We start from the raw sequence: 16112 nt of genomic DNA, 5'->3' as shown, positions 1-16112 counted from the left end.
CTAATTTCTGAACATAGTGAGACCAGCACAGCATATTTATGAGAAAATGTTCTGGCATTATTTTAAACCTTCCCATTAATTCTCACTAGTAACTAATAACCTTTACATTTTTAAGTTATGTATGCCATAACTTAACAGTTATGCCCTGTGTGCCAAATCTGACCTGCCACCTCTTTTTGTAAATAAAGTTTTATGAGAATGCATCCATGTTTGCTCATTTACCTATTGTCTATAGCTGCTCAGTTTCTACAATGTCAGTTAAGTATTTGTAACTTAGACCATGTAGTTTAGTTGCTTAGGCTAACTATTCGGGCCTTTATAGTAAAAGTTTACCAACCACTGTACTTTATTCCTACATTCAAAAATTTATGGAAAGGGAACAGGCTGATATAGAACACTAAGAACATTTACCTAATCAACAAGACCAATGTTGTTTAACTTTGTTTCAAAAATATAATAGTCATAACATAAACACTGTCTACTGTAATTCCAATAAAGATTGCAATACTTTATATCAATATTCATTTAAGTTTTTAAAAGAATGGAAAAGCATTATTGGTTCTACTAAAGTCAACTTTTTTATATTAATAATTAGAATATGTCATTTTACTGATGAAATGAGAGGGATTATATACAAAATTCATTAGTTTCTTCCATTAGATTTTAAAAAGTAACAGATACTCTTAATAATTCAATAGAGTCCATACATTTTTCTCTGAATTTCACTCTAATGGTGTATATTCTTGCATAGCGATTTCTATACCTAGACAAATATGTGTGTATGTGTTTGTACACACACACATACACACACAGAGATATGATTAATTCACCTACCCCCTTTCTTTTTACAAATATGGGCTTATACCATTACAGTTACCTTTGGATAATAATTTATTTTTTTAATCTTTCACAAATTTGTTCTGTAAAGTATATATAGACTTAGTAGTAAATAGGAAATCATAACATTGGAAGATTTTTATAAGCTATCAGACTACATGTCAAGCACCTGAACTACAAGTTTATAATCAGAGTCATACAGATTTTAGAATTCTATAAGCTGCAGAAGCTGGTTAAAAATATTTATTTTACTGACCCATGCTTAGAAAGATTAAGTAGGTGGGTAGGTAGATGATCCCCTCTCTTTATATCAGATTCCATGTATGTGAAAAGGAGGTAGAAGGGGGGAAGAAGAGAGGAAAAATATACATCTAATGTATACCTCACTCCTTTTACGCTGAAAGGGACTCTCAATTATTAACTTTTCTTACAGAAGACAGAAGACAGGGTGAAAGCTGAAATCCTTTGAGTTCTCATGAAAAGTTCCAAATACAGACTTACATGTACAAAGAGTTAATTTCATTCAACAAATATTTACTTTAATTTTAGTGAAGTAAAGCTTTAATTCAAGCTTTAATTCAACATATATTTACATAAGTTTAAAAATCATGTCCATAGTAAAAAATTAATAATTTGAATTTTAAAAGGATCATTAATACAGATCTTTGTAGAGAATCAATAATCAACTTTATATCAATAAATAAAATTGTATCAATAAATAAGTAAATTTAAAAATAGATAAAAGGGAAAACTTCCAAAAAACAAAAAACTGCCTAAAATAAATGAAAAACTCTATTTATGACCATTAAAAAAATAACTGATAGCTAAATGTATGCTGATTCTTAAAAAACTGCTCCAGAAAATAGAAAAAGAGTACTTTTCAACTCATTTCACGAGACTTATATAATCTTGATGCATAAAACAGCACAGGGAAAGAAATTATAGAATATTCTCACTTATTAACAGGATGCAAAAATATTTAATAAACCATACATATATTTTAAGTGTAACATCCTGAACATACTGAGTTTAACTCAAAAGGGCATTCATTGCAAAATACATTAAAGTAGTTCACCAAATTAAGAAATTAAAGATGAAAAAAATTATTAGCCAAAATAATTCAACAAACTTCAATACCCATTCAATTACTAAAAAAAAAAAAAAAAACTTTACAGAAGAGTAAGAATAAAAGAAAAAAATCTTTGCCAAGATAAAGGTTTTGTTATCAGATAAAGCTTATCTTTCCAAACGGACACGCAAAGAATGATGAAAAACTCAAGAAACATTCTTTTTAAAGTCAGGATGATTCCTATTAGGAGTTTTATTTATTAACATTGTACTAAAAGACCTACCTAATGCAGTAATTCAAGAAAAATGTTATAGAGCTTAAGAAAAAAGCAAAATGTTATTATTTACAGAAAATATAATTAACAGCACAGTAATTTTAAGAGAGACTCTATATATGATTGGAAGTAAAAGAATTTAGCAAGGGTGCAGTCAGCAAAATCAAATGTGATCCTGTACAACAAACAATAAACAATTACAATATGCAATTTTTAAAAAGGTACTATTTTTTAAAGTTTATTTATTTATTTTGAGGGGGGATGGGAGTGACTGAGGGAGAGGGGAGGGGAGGGAGGGAGAGAGAGAGAAAGACGGGGGGAGAGAGGGAGAGAGAGAGAGAGAGAGAGAGAGAGAGAGAGAGAATCCTAAGCAGGTTCTGTCCTGTCAGTGTGGAGCCTGACATGGGGCTCAATCTGAGGAACCATGAGATCATGACCTGAGCCTAAATCAAGAGTGAGACGCTTAACCAAGTGAGCCACCCAGGGGTCCCAAGATACTATTTAAAATAAAAACAAACAGTGTAAGTTATCTAAGAATAAAACTGATTTTAAAAATGCAACATATTAATGGAAAAAATGTAGAACTTTGTTAGAAGAACTAACAAAAAATGGAGAATTATACAAGGTCTTATTTGGGAGACCTCAACAAGTAAATAGATTTGTGATACTTCTTTCAAAATCAATTTACAAAATCAGCCTAATTCTAATGAAAAGTCCAATAATATTTTCCGAGTTTGTGGAATTTGACAACTGACTTTAAAATTCACATGGAAAAGACATGCCAAGAGCAGCTACAGTAATCCTCACGGAGCAGAATTTAAAGAACTTACAGACATTAGCAGTATTGAAACAAAAACAAAAGGAGCAATGTATAACACACTTCTAACATGCATAGAAATGACAGATATCATTACAAACCACTGGGGAAAAAATGAATTATGAACTAAAAGTACTGAAACAACACATTATCTATATTATCAAAAAAAAAAGGCAACAGAAAACAAAAACCAAATTAGTTTCTTCCCTCATATCATCAACAAAAATAATTTTCAGCTGGATTAGAACATAATTGTAAAAAAAAAGGCACAATTTTGTCATTTCTAAAGTATAAGATCATTTATAAAGTTACAAGTATAACTACATAGCAGGGAAAATTTTTGAGGACACCAAAAAGGAAAGTTTTTTTTTCTTAGTTCATTTATTTATTTTGAGAGAGACAGAGACACACAGAGAGAGAGAGTGAGAGAGAGAGAGAGAGAGAGACAGAGCACAAGCAGAGAAGGGGCAAAGAGAGAGATTCCCAAGCGGGCTCCGGGCTGTCAGTGCAGAGCCTAACACGTGAGTTCATGACCTAAGCTGAAATCAAGAGTTGGATCCTTAACTGACCGATCCACCCAGGTGCCCCAATTAAAGTATTTCTTAAGACAAAAAAAGTCCTACCCTAGAAGAACACACTGATAAATCTGACTTCATTATCCTGTAAAATAAAAGATATCATAAACAAAGTAAAAAAGAGAAGGGATGCTAGGAATGTTTTCGAACTATACAGTCTACAAAGAATCGGTGTCCAGAATACATTAGCTACAGAAAAATAAATGTATAGGCAAAACCTGTGGACAACAAATACACAGGAGAGAAAACTAAAATACCCAATAAAGACATTAAGTAATCTGAGAACTGCAAATTAAAACAATAATGTGGTCCATTCAAACCCATTAGAATAACACTTATGTCAATAATGAAGTGTATTTAGCAAAGAGATTGATGAAGAACAATGGTATTAAAGGTGAGAATGTAAACTGGTAAACAATATTAGAAAGCAACTTGGCGGTATTTAATAAAGGAGATGGGCCTGCTTCATCACTCAAAAATTCTATTTCTAGATGTGTGTCCATATATGTCTAGGAAGGCACATACATATGAGCATGAAGATATACAAAAACCTTCACGGTTTTCCTTGTTATCAGCCAAAAAGCACAGGCCACTAAAATATCTATCATTGGCAGTCAAATCATTGTGGTGTATTGTTAGATTGAACGAATAAACTAGAGATGCACATATCAACGTGCATAAATATGAAAACTATAACGGCAAGGCAAAATTATACAACTACATCTACAGTGTAAAATCATTAATGTTAAAAGCACAAAAAAGCAACTATTGAACGTACATACTTGGAGAGCAAAATTAGAAAAAAAAATGACTAACGCCAGCAAACAAATTAAGAATGGTGGTTACACTCATCCGATCAAGAAGGAGGGGATCCAAGGGATTTATATGTTGCCAATAACTAGCTCCCCCAAAATGTGAAGCGAAGATGGTGCAATGCTCAGGTGTGGCTCAGTTGGGTGACTAGAATACAGACAGTTCTGATATTCTCTTAATCTATATATTCTGTGTGCTTGGAATAACATATGCCTTGTTCAACAGGCTTCCTGACAGCCAGGACACTTCATTCATAGGACAGTCTCACTCACAACCAATGGTGTAGACAGGATTTTAATATATTTTTCTGTCTTTGTGGTGTCCAAATTCATTACCAAGTAGTAGCTCCAATGAGAAGAAAGGGGAAGAAAAGAGAAGATACAGGAAAAACTATGGCCGATGCCGGGAGACCAGCACCATTCTAGGTTCCGTGAGCCTGGATCCCAGGGTACAAACAACACGGTGCCGACTTTGGCAGGGCCAAAACCAAGCCTCAATGGTGACGTGGCTTGAAGGAGTATAAATCTTTGCTGTTGAGAGCTGCTGTGACTTTGGGGTTTTTGTTACTACAATATAAACAAGCCTAAACTGACAGCCATGTTGGCTGCTAAGCCCACTGGGAAAATAAATGATAGGGTATTTTATAATGGATGGATTAGGCTGATAATACCCAAACCACCTAATCAGTCATAAGATCTCAAAGAAAGACAACCTAACATGTGCCTCTTTTGCAGGATGCAATGGAAAGGTTCTTGGAGAAAACAAATTAACAAATAAACCTGAACTCATCAAGCCTCTAGATCCAATTATTAGTACATATCAATTATGTAAAATGATATAGTGGGAAGAAATAAGCCAAATCGAGAATGTGGGAAATTTCATAGTACAAATCATCTGCTCAATTTCTTCAAAAAAAGGAAAAAGGTTTAAAGAAAAGATGTAGGGAGAAATGACTCAAGCAATGTATCAAATGTACCACAGGGACTTGTTTGTATCCTGGTCAAAACAAATTAAGCATTAACAAATTTACAAAAACCACATAAATTAGTTTTTTACTTTTTAAGTGTTTATTTATTTTTGAAAGAGAGAGCCAGGAGGGGAGGGGCAGAGAGAGAGGAGGCCGGAGGATCTGAGGTCGGCTCTGCACTGACAGCAGAGAGCCCTCTGCGGGGCTCAAACCCATGAATCATGAGATTGGGACCTAAGCCGAAATCAGATGTTTAACCAACTGAGCCAGGTGACTCCGCAAAATCAAGTAAATTTAAACATCCTTTTGTTATCTTTTGAACCTGTTTATGTTAATTTTTAAAAGTATGGCAATGGCACTGTGTTTTTAATGCATGGGGTACATTTTAAAGTATTGAAAGTAATAATAATATGATGTTAAAATTTGCTTTACAATGGTGAGAGTAAGTAATAAGTGAAATAGGGTTAACTAGATGTCGAAGATGGGTGATTTTTTGTCAACATGAAAAAATTCTGCTCCTCTCAAGATATTATTAAGAAAATGAAAAGAAAATCACATACTGAGGGAAAATATTCACAGTATCTATAACCAGCAAAAGACTTGAATAATAGATACATAAGGAATCTTTATAACTCATTATTAAGAAGACAAACAATCCAATTAAAAATAGGCAAAATATATGGACACTTCACAAAAAGATACATGAAATGGTCCATAAGCATGTAAGAGTTGAACAGCTATCAGTAATAAGTAACTTAGCAATTACACAAATGCAAAACAGAACCAATATGAGATGATACTACAAACTACTCATATGGCTAAAATCAAAAGGATTGACAATCCTAAATGTTCATGAGGATGTGGAGTGACTGGAAGTCTCATAGCACTTAGGAGTATGAAACAGTATAAACACGTGGGAAAATGGCAGCTTTATCAGTAACAGCGGAAAAGCAGAAACAACGTAAATGCCTAACAAGTGAATAAATACACAATTAGTGGTATTTCCTTATAATGGAATACTACTCAGCAAGAAAAATGAAAGACTGCATTATTGATACTCTTACCAACACAGATGAATCTCAAAAACATTGTTCTGTGTAAAAAATGCAAGATCAAAAAGAGTACATACGGCATGATGCCATTCAACTAAAGGTCCAGAAAAGGCAAAGCTAAATTAGTGACAGAAAACAGACCAGCGATCACTGGGGGCTGGGGGTATGAGGAGATCTACTGCAAGAGAATCAAGGGCCCTTCTGAGGTGATGTTGGTCACATGGGTGTGCATTTGTCAAAACTCACCAACTGTACACTTAAAACCACTGCTTGTATTATGTAGAAATTATACCTCCAAATTGACTTTAAAAAGCTATAATCAAATATAATTATATGAGATATAATTATACAATTTTTATGAGGTCATGTATTATAAGGGTAAATCACACAATAAAGTTAAACTAAGGATTCAAGGAGAAATCACTAAGGAGTCAAATCAAATTGTCTTAATACCTAAGATATTGTAGCCATGCCCTAAATTTAGTTAAGAGCTTTGGGAAAGTGAGGACATAAAGGAATAATGGGCTATTTTAGTCCTCATGTCTAAAAAGAGAACAAGTCCCAGGAAAAAGGTAAATGCTTTCCTCATGCTAAATCATGGATGGTATTTGCCACCAAATTGTTTGTATTTTAGAAATCAAAAGTACATGTGTACTGCATTCTGTAACAAACTTCACCAACAATGTCTTTTGTTACTTTTTTAAGATTTTTTTTTTTTTTTTTTTTTTAGTTTTTAAAGTAATCTCTACACCCAACATGGGGCTCGAACTCACAACCCCAAGATCAAGAGTCACATGCTCTACTGACTGAGCCAGCCAGGTGCCCTGTCTTTTTTCAGGTAAAAATTTTAAAAAAAGAAAAGAAAAGAAACCAGCATGAAGTGTAATACTTTAGAACTCTTAAAAACAGGCATTAGAAAAAAAAAATTCCTGGACATTTACATTTTCAGACTAGGTCTCAAGCTGCCATCGAATTATCTCAGATATCTAATTAACAATGTGTCCTGTATATATGCTAAGCTGATGAAGTTGATGGGAGCACAGCATATCAGCCTGACCCATCAAATATTTCTGCATACCTGAAAAGGGTGTAAAAGAGAAATTTCAGGTGTCTTTTTTTTTTTTAATAGCCATTAGAAGATTTTGAAAACAAATGTAGGTCAAACGTGCCACTTCAAATAATATTTTCTATGATTCATCCTCTAAGATGATCAACTTTACACTTTTTTATCCTTACAGGTATATCACTGGAAAAAGTTGAGAAGAATTGTTCAATGTATATCTTAGGAATCTTATTGGGCTAGCAAATAAATTAACCAAAAATAATGAAAGTTTTGGACAAAACAGACAGCTTTATTCATTCTGTATTACTACTAAGGCTGTGGCAGAGTACCATTTTCCTTATGACCGCTATCCCAGATCACGGCAGGCCAATTTACATACTGTCGCCTCGTTTCACCTAATTTGAGGTTACTGAGTTCTTTATCATTCCCAAAGCTCAGAGTACACAAAAACATATGGTTTTAATAACACTTTATTTCTTTCTAAAAATTCAGTTATTTAAAATAAACTTAAACCTTTGACTTTAAATGCAATTATCATAATCTGATTTATACACCTTTATTTTCTGCATTTTAAAATATGAAGTCCCATGATTTAGGCAGGTACAATTAGGCAATAAGATATGGGATCCCACATAGTTTTTTCCAGTATATTGCACCAATGCACTCTTTTAGTGGAAGGAATAGTCTGTGTTCCCTTTTGTTTTTTGTTTGTTTGTTTTTATTTATGCTTGGGAAACTTTTTTGCTTTACTAAGATATTATAAACGTCATCTGAGTTCACCCTCTCTGAATAACCAACAATTCTAAATCATTCAAGCCTATATTAATATAATTTTACTGTACTTACTGAGTTTTTCAAATATCATCAAAAGTGAATTCCTACCTCTCACGGCCAGCATTTAAATGCTAAATTGTGCTTCGAAACTATCTGCAGCTATTTTGCAATCTATGAAGCATGTATATTCTGCATTATGGGAGATGTAGTTCGTTGACCACATTTTCACCTGAAGGCAGTTGTGTTTAGTATAAACATTTGGCTCAAATTCTGTGTGCCTAAAATATCTGACCGGGAGGATACATTCCAGAAAGTAATTTAAATTCATTAGGAACATGTTATATAAAATGGGAAAGCGTTTTCCCCAGTTCCACAGCAAGCACTTTCATTACTTACGCAATCCATATTCTGGCATTTAAGTACTCTAAACTTCTTTAATGATTTTTCAGTTGGAAAAAAAAAAAAACCTACATAAAACCAACTTTTAAAAGATACAGAAAGATTTTGGCTTCTGCATTAATTTTATGAAGTGTGATCAATAAATTGTAATTTGACAAAAGAGAAGTTTGGCTCTGGGAAAAAACAGATTCAGAAGGGAAGCATCATTCTCTTAAACACGTACCTTCTAAATCAAAATTAAAGCTGACAATATATTCACTTACCAATATTTTCTGTGGGCATTGAGACCCTGGTTGGTTCTACAAGATTGTCAGCCAGGACAAAGGCGCCTTCTTCCAATGTATCGAGTAACATCGTTGCTGTGTGCGCTTGTTCAGAAGAATTCATGTGTTTCCAGGATTCCAGAGCTTCAGGTCTCAGAAGATTGTCCACTGTGTCGACAATTGCCTGCATCCATTAGAAAACTATCATTAGTTTTGACTGCTTCTAGTACCAAGGTGATTTTCACTCACTGACTAGTGACAATTGTGATATTTATCTGTCATGATGATTTACTCTCATTTCAAGATGGAAGAAGACCTGAACAACATCTACCTGGCCAACTTGAAACATATCTTACCATCTCAAAATGGAGCTGAAGATTAGTAGAACACTATTTGATTTTAATGGGTAAACGTAAAAAGATGGCTCGTTTATACTCATCTAATAGTATCTCAACTGTCGAAGAGAAGTACAACCAACGTCAGCTCTTAACCTGAGGAATTACTCTTACACACATGTCATTCCTACTTATAACCTCAAGATTTAAATGTTCTATATAGAAAACCCTGAGATCTCTAGAATAGCCTGATATTTATGCTTGAAAAGTTAAACCACACTGTATTTTAGAACATGAACTAAAACAGTAATCAAAATAGTGCCTTATACCACTGTCCACTTATTACCTTTGGGAAAAAAACCAAGATGATTTCAAAGTTTATAAATTATCTGTGCGCATTTCACTCTTCCAATTCCCTGTCCAGCTAGAAAACACTTGAGAGTATACCTTAGTTCATAAACAATGATCTGTTTTTAAAAGAATCAAGAGAACAATCCAAATATTTAAAGCCTATACTAGTAATTTTAGGACAACAGAAAAGTAGAATAAGGTCTTCACAACCATCCGAGTTGTAAATGTTCATATTTGTAGATTCAATTTATTACCAACAAAATAACATTAAATAAAAATACAACCCAGTCAGTTAAGCAACTGAAGGCAGGCTTTTGTACTGATAACTACAGTGTACATTGACTATGGCTTGGAGAGCTGAAATCACTAAGTTTATTTACTCTATCCCATTTACCTAGTCATAATATGTCATTAAGGCCATATATAAATTGTTTTGATCTATTGGTAATCACTGAGGGAAAAAAACATACATCGTGCAAAGAACAACAAAAATCGCTACTTTGAGGTACGATATTGGAATAAGCAAGGGGAAAAGTTGTTTGAAGCTACTGTCAGAGTAAGATTAATTAGCTTAATCCATCTTAATATCCTCGTTCTGTCTGCCTTGTGAGCCACCACGACCTTCCTGGCAGGTGGAAGATACTTCCAAGTAGCGTTAAAGGCTTTTTTTCTCTCTCTAATGGGAGATAGAATAGTCAAAATGCTCACAGTGATACTGCTGCAGCCATTAACTAGAGTGGAACAGAAATTGGTCTGCTGAGGCTAGATTCATTAGTCACCAAGAAATACAGACTGGAGCCTCTAATCTAAGTTACAAATGAATCCTCTGTCACCAAGTGGGAACTCACTTCATTTGCATAGTGTAAGTCAGCTTCTGATTTGTAATTTAAGTAGTTTTATTAGTCTTATCTGGGCAGAGAAGCTCATTTGAGAGATACTGAAAATGACACTGGTCAGAAATTAAGGTCACACTGAAACTCACTACGCATACACATAACTCGCTGATGACAAGTTTTTATTAATTTGAAACACTCCGTATTTATTACCATTTGTACTTTTCTAGCGGAATCAAAAATGATCATTAGCCTAATCATATTCCTTAAGTAGTCTCTCCCTGCCAAAGAAAGACGGCTATTCTTTTCCCACTGAGATCTATGTCCTGGGCAACATACCAATTATTACATTTCACACATTAACTAACACCTTAAAGGTGAACTGAAAATTTCAGTATGACAAATTCTATACACTTCAGCAGTTATTTCTTTGCCCCCATTAAACAGGCTAAAAAGGAAATTCAGAATATCACTACCTAAAAACAGACTTTCCCGACACCTTTCCTTTTGTAAAGTTTTCAGATCCAACACTGTCTATTACGAGCTAGTGACAGGCCCTTTTTTTTTTTTTTTTAAAGCTCTTGCAACTACAACTGGTAAGTCATGGCTTTTGAATAACCTCTATTCTACAGAACTACAGGGTTTTTCGTTTTGTTGTCCTATGTATGTGAATTAGTTCTTCAAGGTATGATTTATTAAGGATACGGCCCCCATAGGAGTAGGATTAGAAAATAACCATCCCCCCAAGAGAAACTTCTAAAATTCACATAATAAAACAAAATGCAATCGGGTATTATTATTTTGATCTATCACACAAAACTAGCGTGGCACACTTCCACTGTCAGCCTCAGCATGCTTCCTATTACTTGGATATACCAGGGAGAAAAATCGGCTGGAGTGAACAAGGATTCTGAGCCAAACAGGGGCTTTCTGTTTCTATTAGCCTGATAAAAACCAACATAGAACATACATTGATAACACTGTCACATTATTTATATTTCATTTCTAGTAACCCATCCCCATATCAACCTGCTTCTAGAAATGACTCCTAAAACTTTCAGGACAAAGCCTTTTTTTTTTTTTATTTAAGAGTACACCACAGAGATAAGAAAGCAGTGACTTTTTCATGCACATACATTATGACTCTACAGTCTTTGATATGATAAACTGCCAAGAATATATCATAGCTGTTTTACTCAAGTTGTTTTTTAATCCACAGAGATGACAACAGGAAACAAAGAGACTGTATGATTACTTTCCAATTCAGAGGATATTTCATTAAAATTCTTGCATGTTTGGATAAATGAAGAAAGAGCAAAAATTATAAAAGTAAATTATTTGCTTATTCTGAGAGTAATATACCTGAGAAAAGCCAACATTTGTACAGCTGATATGGGGCACATTATATAATTATCAAAGACTGAAATACATTGGATCATGCAGCAAGATGAGAAAGCGTGGCAGGTAGCTGAAGGAGGGAGAAAGCAGGGTGACAGCACAGGAGAGATACCTTAAGGTAAGCCCTGCATGTCTTCTCTCGTTTTTGGAGCTTTTTAGTAAAAGAAAAGAAAATCAGAGGTTAGATTTTATCTGTCGAAAATGAGGAAAAAAGAAATCCTCAAAACTTAGGCTTGTGTTCCTGAGCTCAAAGTTTATTATGCACAGCAGTCCTCTGGATTTTTGTGAGTTTACGCTGACTGCCAAAACTGCCCATTTATAGTTTATAGCTGCATTTTATTAAATATACTAATCCAAAGCACTGTGATAAAACTAGAGCCAAAATATGTGGTTAAAAGAAACAAAAATGTCTACTTTTTAACCCTATAAAACCATATTAGCCACGGATTTTGGCTTAATATGAATCCCATAGGCTTATTTTATAGTATGGTTAAAAGAGCTACCAAATTTTTGTCATATTAGGAAAGATTAAGAGCACTAATAACACCATCCTCTTAGAGAGGGAAACCTGTCCTTCTCCCCAAACCTGCAACTGAAAACAGTATTACAGTGGCTAACATTCCTCTATGTGGTACAATTTTGCTGCAACCGTAAGAGTTGCATGTATTAGCGTCCAGAGTGTATGAGGTGTGTAACACATAATCTCTTCAAGTGCAGATAATGCGTTTGGAAGTGGGAGTACTGACCACAATCAGGCAATGTTTGCTACCAACTAAAATCTCCCTCAGAGATTTTAACTTTTTTTTTTTTTTTTTTTTGTCATGTTGCTCCTTTCTCCACTCTAATTCTCTCTTGGGAAATTAACCGAATTAGAAATTTTGTTTCTAAGTATATGTCAAGCATGGGGGGCAGGGGTTTGGCAGTCCAACGCTAGAAGAATGAAGAGCTGCCATATAAAATGTCTGACTAAATAACAGGAAATTCCTACCTACCTTGTTATAACTCCGTCCAGCGGAATCCTTTTCACTAGGTTTCAGTTCCTGCAGCTGTGCATCAAGAATGTCCACCAACTGCTCCATCAATCTCACCGAAGAACTCACATCTCCAGCAAACACTGGCCCTTTGGTATGTTTCGCCAGTTCATTGGCAAGACTAGCAGCGTTTTCTCCACTTCTGATCTGAAATGACAATTTATATTATCTCAGTATGACTTCTTGCTCTGTTTGTGGCTTCTTGTTCTTTTCCCGAGTATCTCTGTTGTGGTGAGAGAAATAGTTGCAAATATGTCAAAATCTGCAACTAATTGAGACCAATAACTTTCTCTTCATTTCAGATGATTAAAGGTTCTTAAATCCTCAAGACACAAAAGAAATTCTTAACCAGACCTTGAAAAGAAATGAAAAGAAAAGAAGAAAACCAGAAATCCCTTTTTAAAAAAATCTTTTAGATAGCTCTCTCAATTTCACTACCACCATTTTAAATAGCTGCTTAAAAATCTGATTTATTTATTCCAAAGATCCAGAAATTTAAACCAGAATGTAATCAGCATGATACTGGGAGGTGTTATCTACCACTTGCTTGCATTTCAGAAAGGTAAATGAGGAAGGAGAAACTAAAATGTCACTGCATTACACTGTAATATTAAAGTTACTAATGCCTTTTAAAGTCATTTTTATTTATTCTATTATAATCATCTGTGATATAAAGCACAAACATCTGCTTGCATTCTGTGGATTCAGTTGCAAACTTAATGATATTTGATTTATTAGGCCAATGGACTATTTGTCTTACACACATCAAAAGAAACAGAACAAACTAAATATGAATGAAATTAAGCAAGTATGTATTCATTAAAAAGCTTAACATAGAAAACAGCATGCCCCAAAACATATGTAACTTTGAACAAATAGTTTACAGACAAAACTATGCATAATTTTTTAAATTTTTATACTGAACAAAGAGCAATGAAACTGGTTTTAACATACAAAGCTAAATTATTTATGTTAGACGTTAAAGCCCTTAATCACCAATGTGTATCATATTAAAAGGTTCCAACCAACCTTCTGAGCCAGCTGATTTACCCAGTGTGAGGTACAGTTGCTAAGATCGGGGCCCTTAGGGTTCCATGTTCCAGTGGAAACCATGCAGAGATAGGAGGCAGTTCCTACAACAGATGTAGAAAACAACAGTGAAATTGAAACCATTTTTCTGCAGGCATTCGGGAAATCAGCTAGGATGATACTACTCTGCATGTTAAATTTTGAATAAACGCTAATGGAAGTGGTTGACAATAACTGACAAAAAGTAGGGTATAATGCAGATTGTAAACAGTAAATATAAAGTCAGCATTGAAGTATCAGACATTTACAGCAAACAAACAAAAAGCCCTTGATTTTCTTGGGACTCATCCAAAATGATACTCCTAATGAGAAAGGCAGCTGTAAGAAGCCTCACTGGAGTCCATGGGCAAAAAATGCCATGCTTGACCCAGGTCTTTAAAAGGGAGAGGTAATTCACAGCCTGACCTTCAATAACTTGTGCAGTTTATGAACCGTTAAGTTGTCTACAGATGTTTTGTTACCAAAGTTAACAAAAATAGTAACAGAGGTAGTTATCATCAATGTCTCTCTTTCCTCGAAATCACCTCGGTGTAATTCAGAACCAACTTACTGAATTTAAAAATAGACATTTGGCATTTTACAAGAAATACCTCTTGTTCCCTTGGGACACGGTCGTTCAACCATCATTCCCCTTTGTGTCTGAGGCCACTTTATCCCCCTCGCGTCTAATGCCTCGCAGAATCTCTCTGGCAGGGGAAAAATATTTGTTACAGGAGGAATTTTGGTTGTAGAAACTGCTGGAGGTGGTTTTGTCCCCTTGCTTCCTTCCTGTGATCCGGCTACGGTTGTGCTCATGGGGCCTTTCTGTGAAGCAGTGCTTGTGGTTGGTACTGTGGTTTTGAACAGCTCAGCTGAAGAAGTTATTGTCACAGCTGTGGTAGGCACTATGGAAAAAAGATGAGTATATTAACCTCAAACACACACTTGCACTCACATACAGGCACACACGGGAACGTGTATAGGCACAAACACAACACAAAACCCCTCCCATCCAGTTACCCCAAGTCCAACGAAATGAGAGTTAGTGAGAACGCCAGTAAGGTCGGAGAAAGAATAAATACATTCATTTATGTCAATTTACTCATATCGTTGACTAAGTGATGGTCGTGGAGGCTTTACTATCGGTTTGTCTGTTCAACTCGAATTGTGTTAAGTCTGTATCTCAATGAAATATTTGAGAATACAATTTAAGTATATTTTATGATGCATCATCCAACAGAAACCGAAGGTCGGTTTTAAATAAAGTTGCGGTGTCCACACCAAATATATTATATGTTAAATGAAACAATATGGAAAAATTCTTTTTTATATAAATTCATACCCTATAAATAATCAAAGTATCAATAAAAACCTGACAATTATATATAATTAAGACAACAGAAAATTTAAAGTCACCCGCTCTACATCTTGCAGGAAAATAAATACTGTGACATCTTTCCACCCAGCAGCCATTCTTGCTTGAGAGAATTTTGAGCATGCCTGATTAGATCCAAACAGAAGATGAGCTTGGCATGCTTGTGCTGTGTTAGTAAGGAAACATCTGAGGCTTTGTTAGGCATATTTACATTTGAAAATGTAGGCAGAAAAAGCAACTCTTCTGGTCACAGGTTACAATGCAATCTCTTATCAAGATAACAGGTTAGATCAAATCATGCCTAATTTGAAAACAACCCTACATTATCTTACCGACTTGAACAAGGAGTATAAAAGGAACCACAGTTACACATTTAGAGTATAAACTTAAAAAGAAATTATTTTAAAAGGTTGACTTCTAGCATTACTTTCCAACTGTTAAATCCACCAGGTTAAAAAATAATGGAGCTTAATGTTTCCTTCATTAACTACCATTTAATTAGTTTAAAGAACGAAAATTCTGTCAGTAAAACTTTAATGCTATCATTTAAAATCTATTAGGGGGCGCCTTGGTGGCTCAGCTGGTTAAGCATCCGACTTCGGCTCAGGGCCGGATCTCCGGGTCTGTGAGTTCGAGCCTGGCGTCAGGCTCTGTGCCGACAGCTCAGAGCCTGGAGCTTGCTTCGGATTCTGTGTCTCCCTCTCCCTCTGCCCCTCCCCTGCCTGTGCTCTGTCTCCCTCTCTCTCTCAAAAATAAAAAAAATACATTAAATAAAATCTATTAGGTGATCACACTAAAGTTTTATCAACACTTATAGA

The 16112-nt window shown here is 34.8% G+C and overlaps 1 protein-coding gene across 9 annotated transcripts in view; it reads right to left on the bottom strand.

Annotated features, from left to right (window-relative positions):
• Nucleotides 1–16112, bottom strand: part of ADGRL2 (adhesion G protein-coupled receptor L2) — a 188612-nt gene that overhangs the window by 27199 nt on the left and 145301 nt on the right. For all 9 annotated transcript variants that reach the window (XM_042952369.1, XM_042952368.1, XM_042952371.1 and 6 more), the window contains exons 6-9: nucleotides 14531–14824; nucleotides 13881–13984; nucleotides 12813–12998; nucleotides 8904–9087 (exon numbers count right to left, since the gene is read on the bottom strand). In XM_042952369.1, the coding sequence (XP_042808303.1) occupies nucleotides 8904–9087; nucleotides 12813–12998; nucleotides 13881–13984; nucleotides 14531–14824 (768 nt within the window). The remainder of the gene's footprint in view (nucleotides 1–8903; nucleotides 9088–12812; nucleotides 12999–13880; nucleotides 13985–14530; nucleotides 14825–16112) is intronic.

Source organism: Panthera leo, chromosome C1 (assembly GCF_018350215.1).
Source record: "Panthera leo isolate Ple1 chromosome C1, P.leo_Ple1_pat1.1, whole genome shotgun sequence".
Lineage (NCBI taxonomy): Eukaryota > Metazoa > Chordata > Mammalia > Carnivora > Felidae > Panthera > Panthera leo.
The sequence above is the reverse complement of the archived record's forward strand: the minus strand, read 5'-3'. Positions and strand labels throughout refer to the sequence as shown.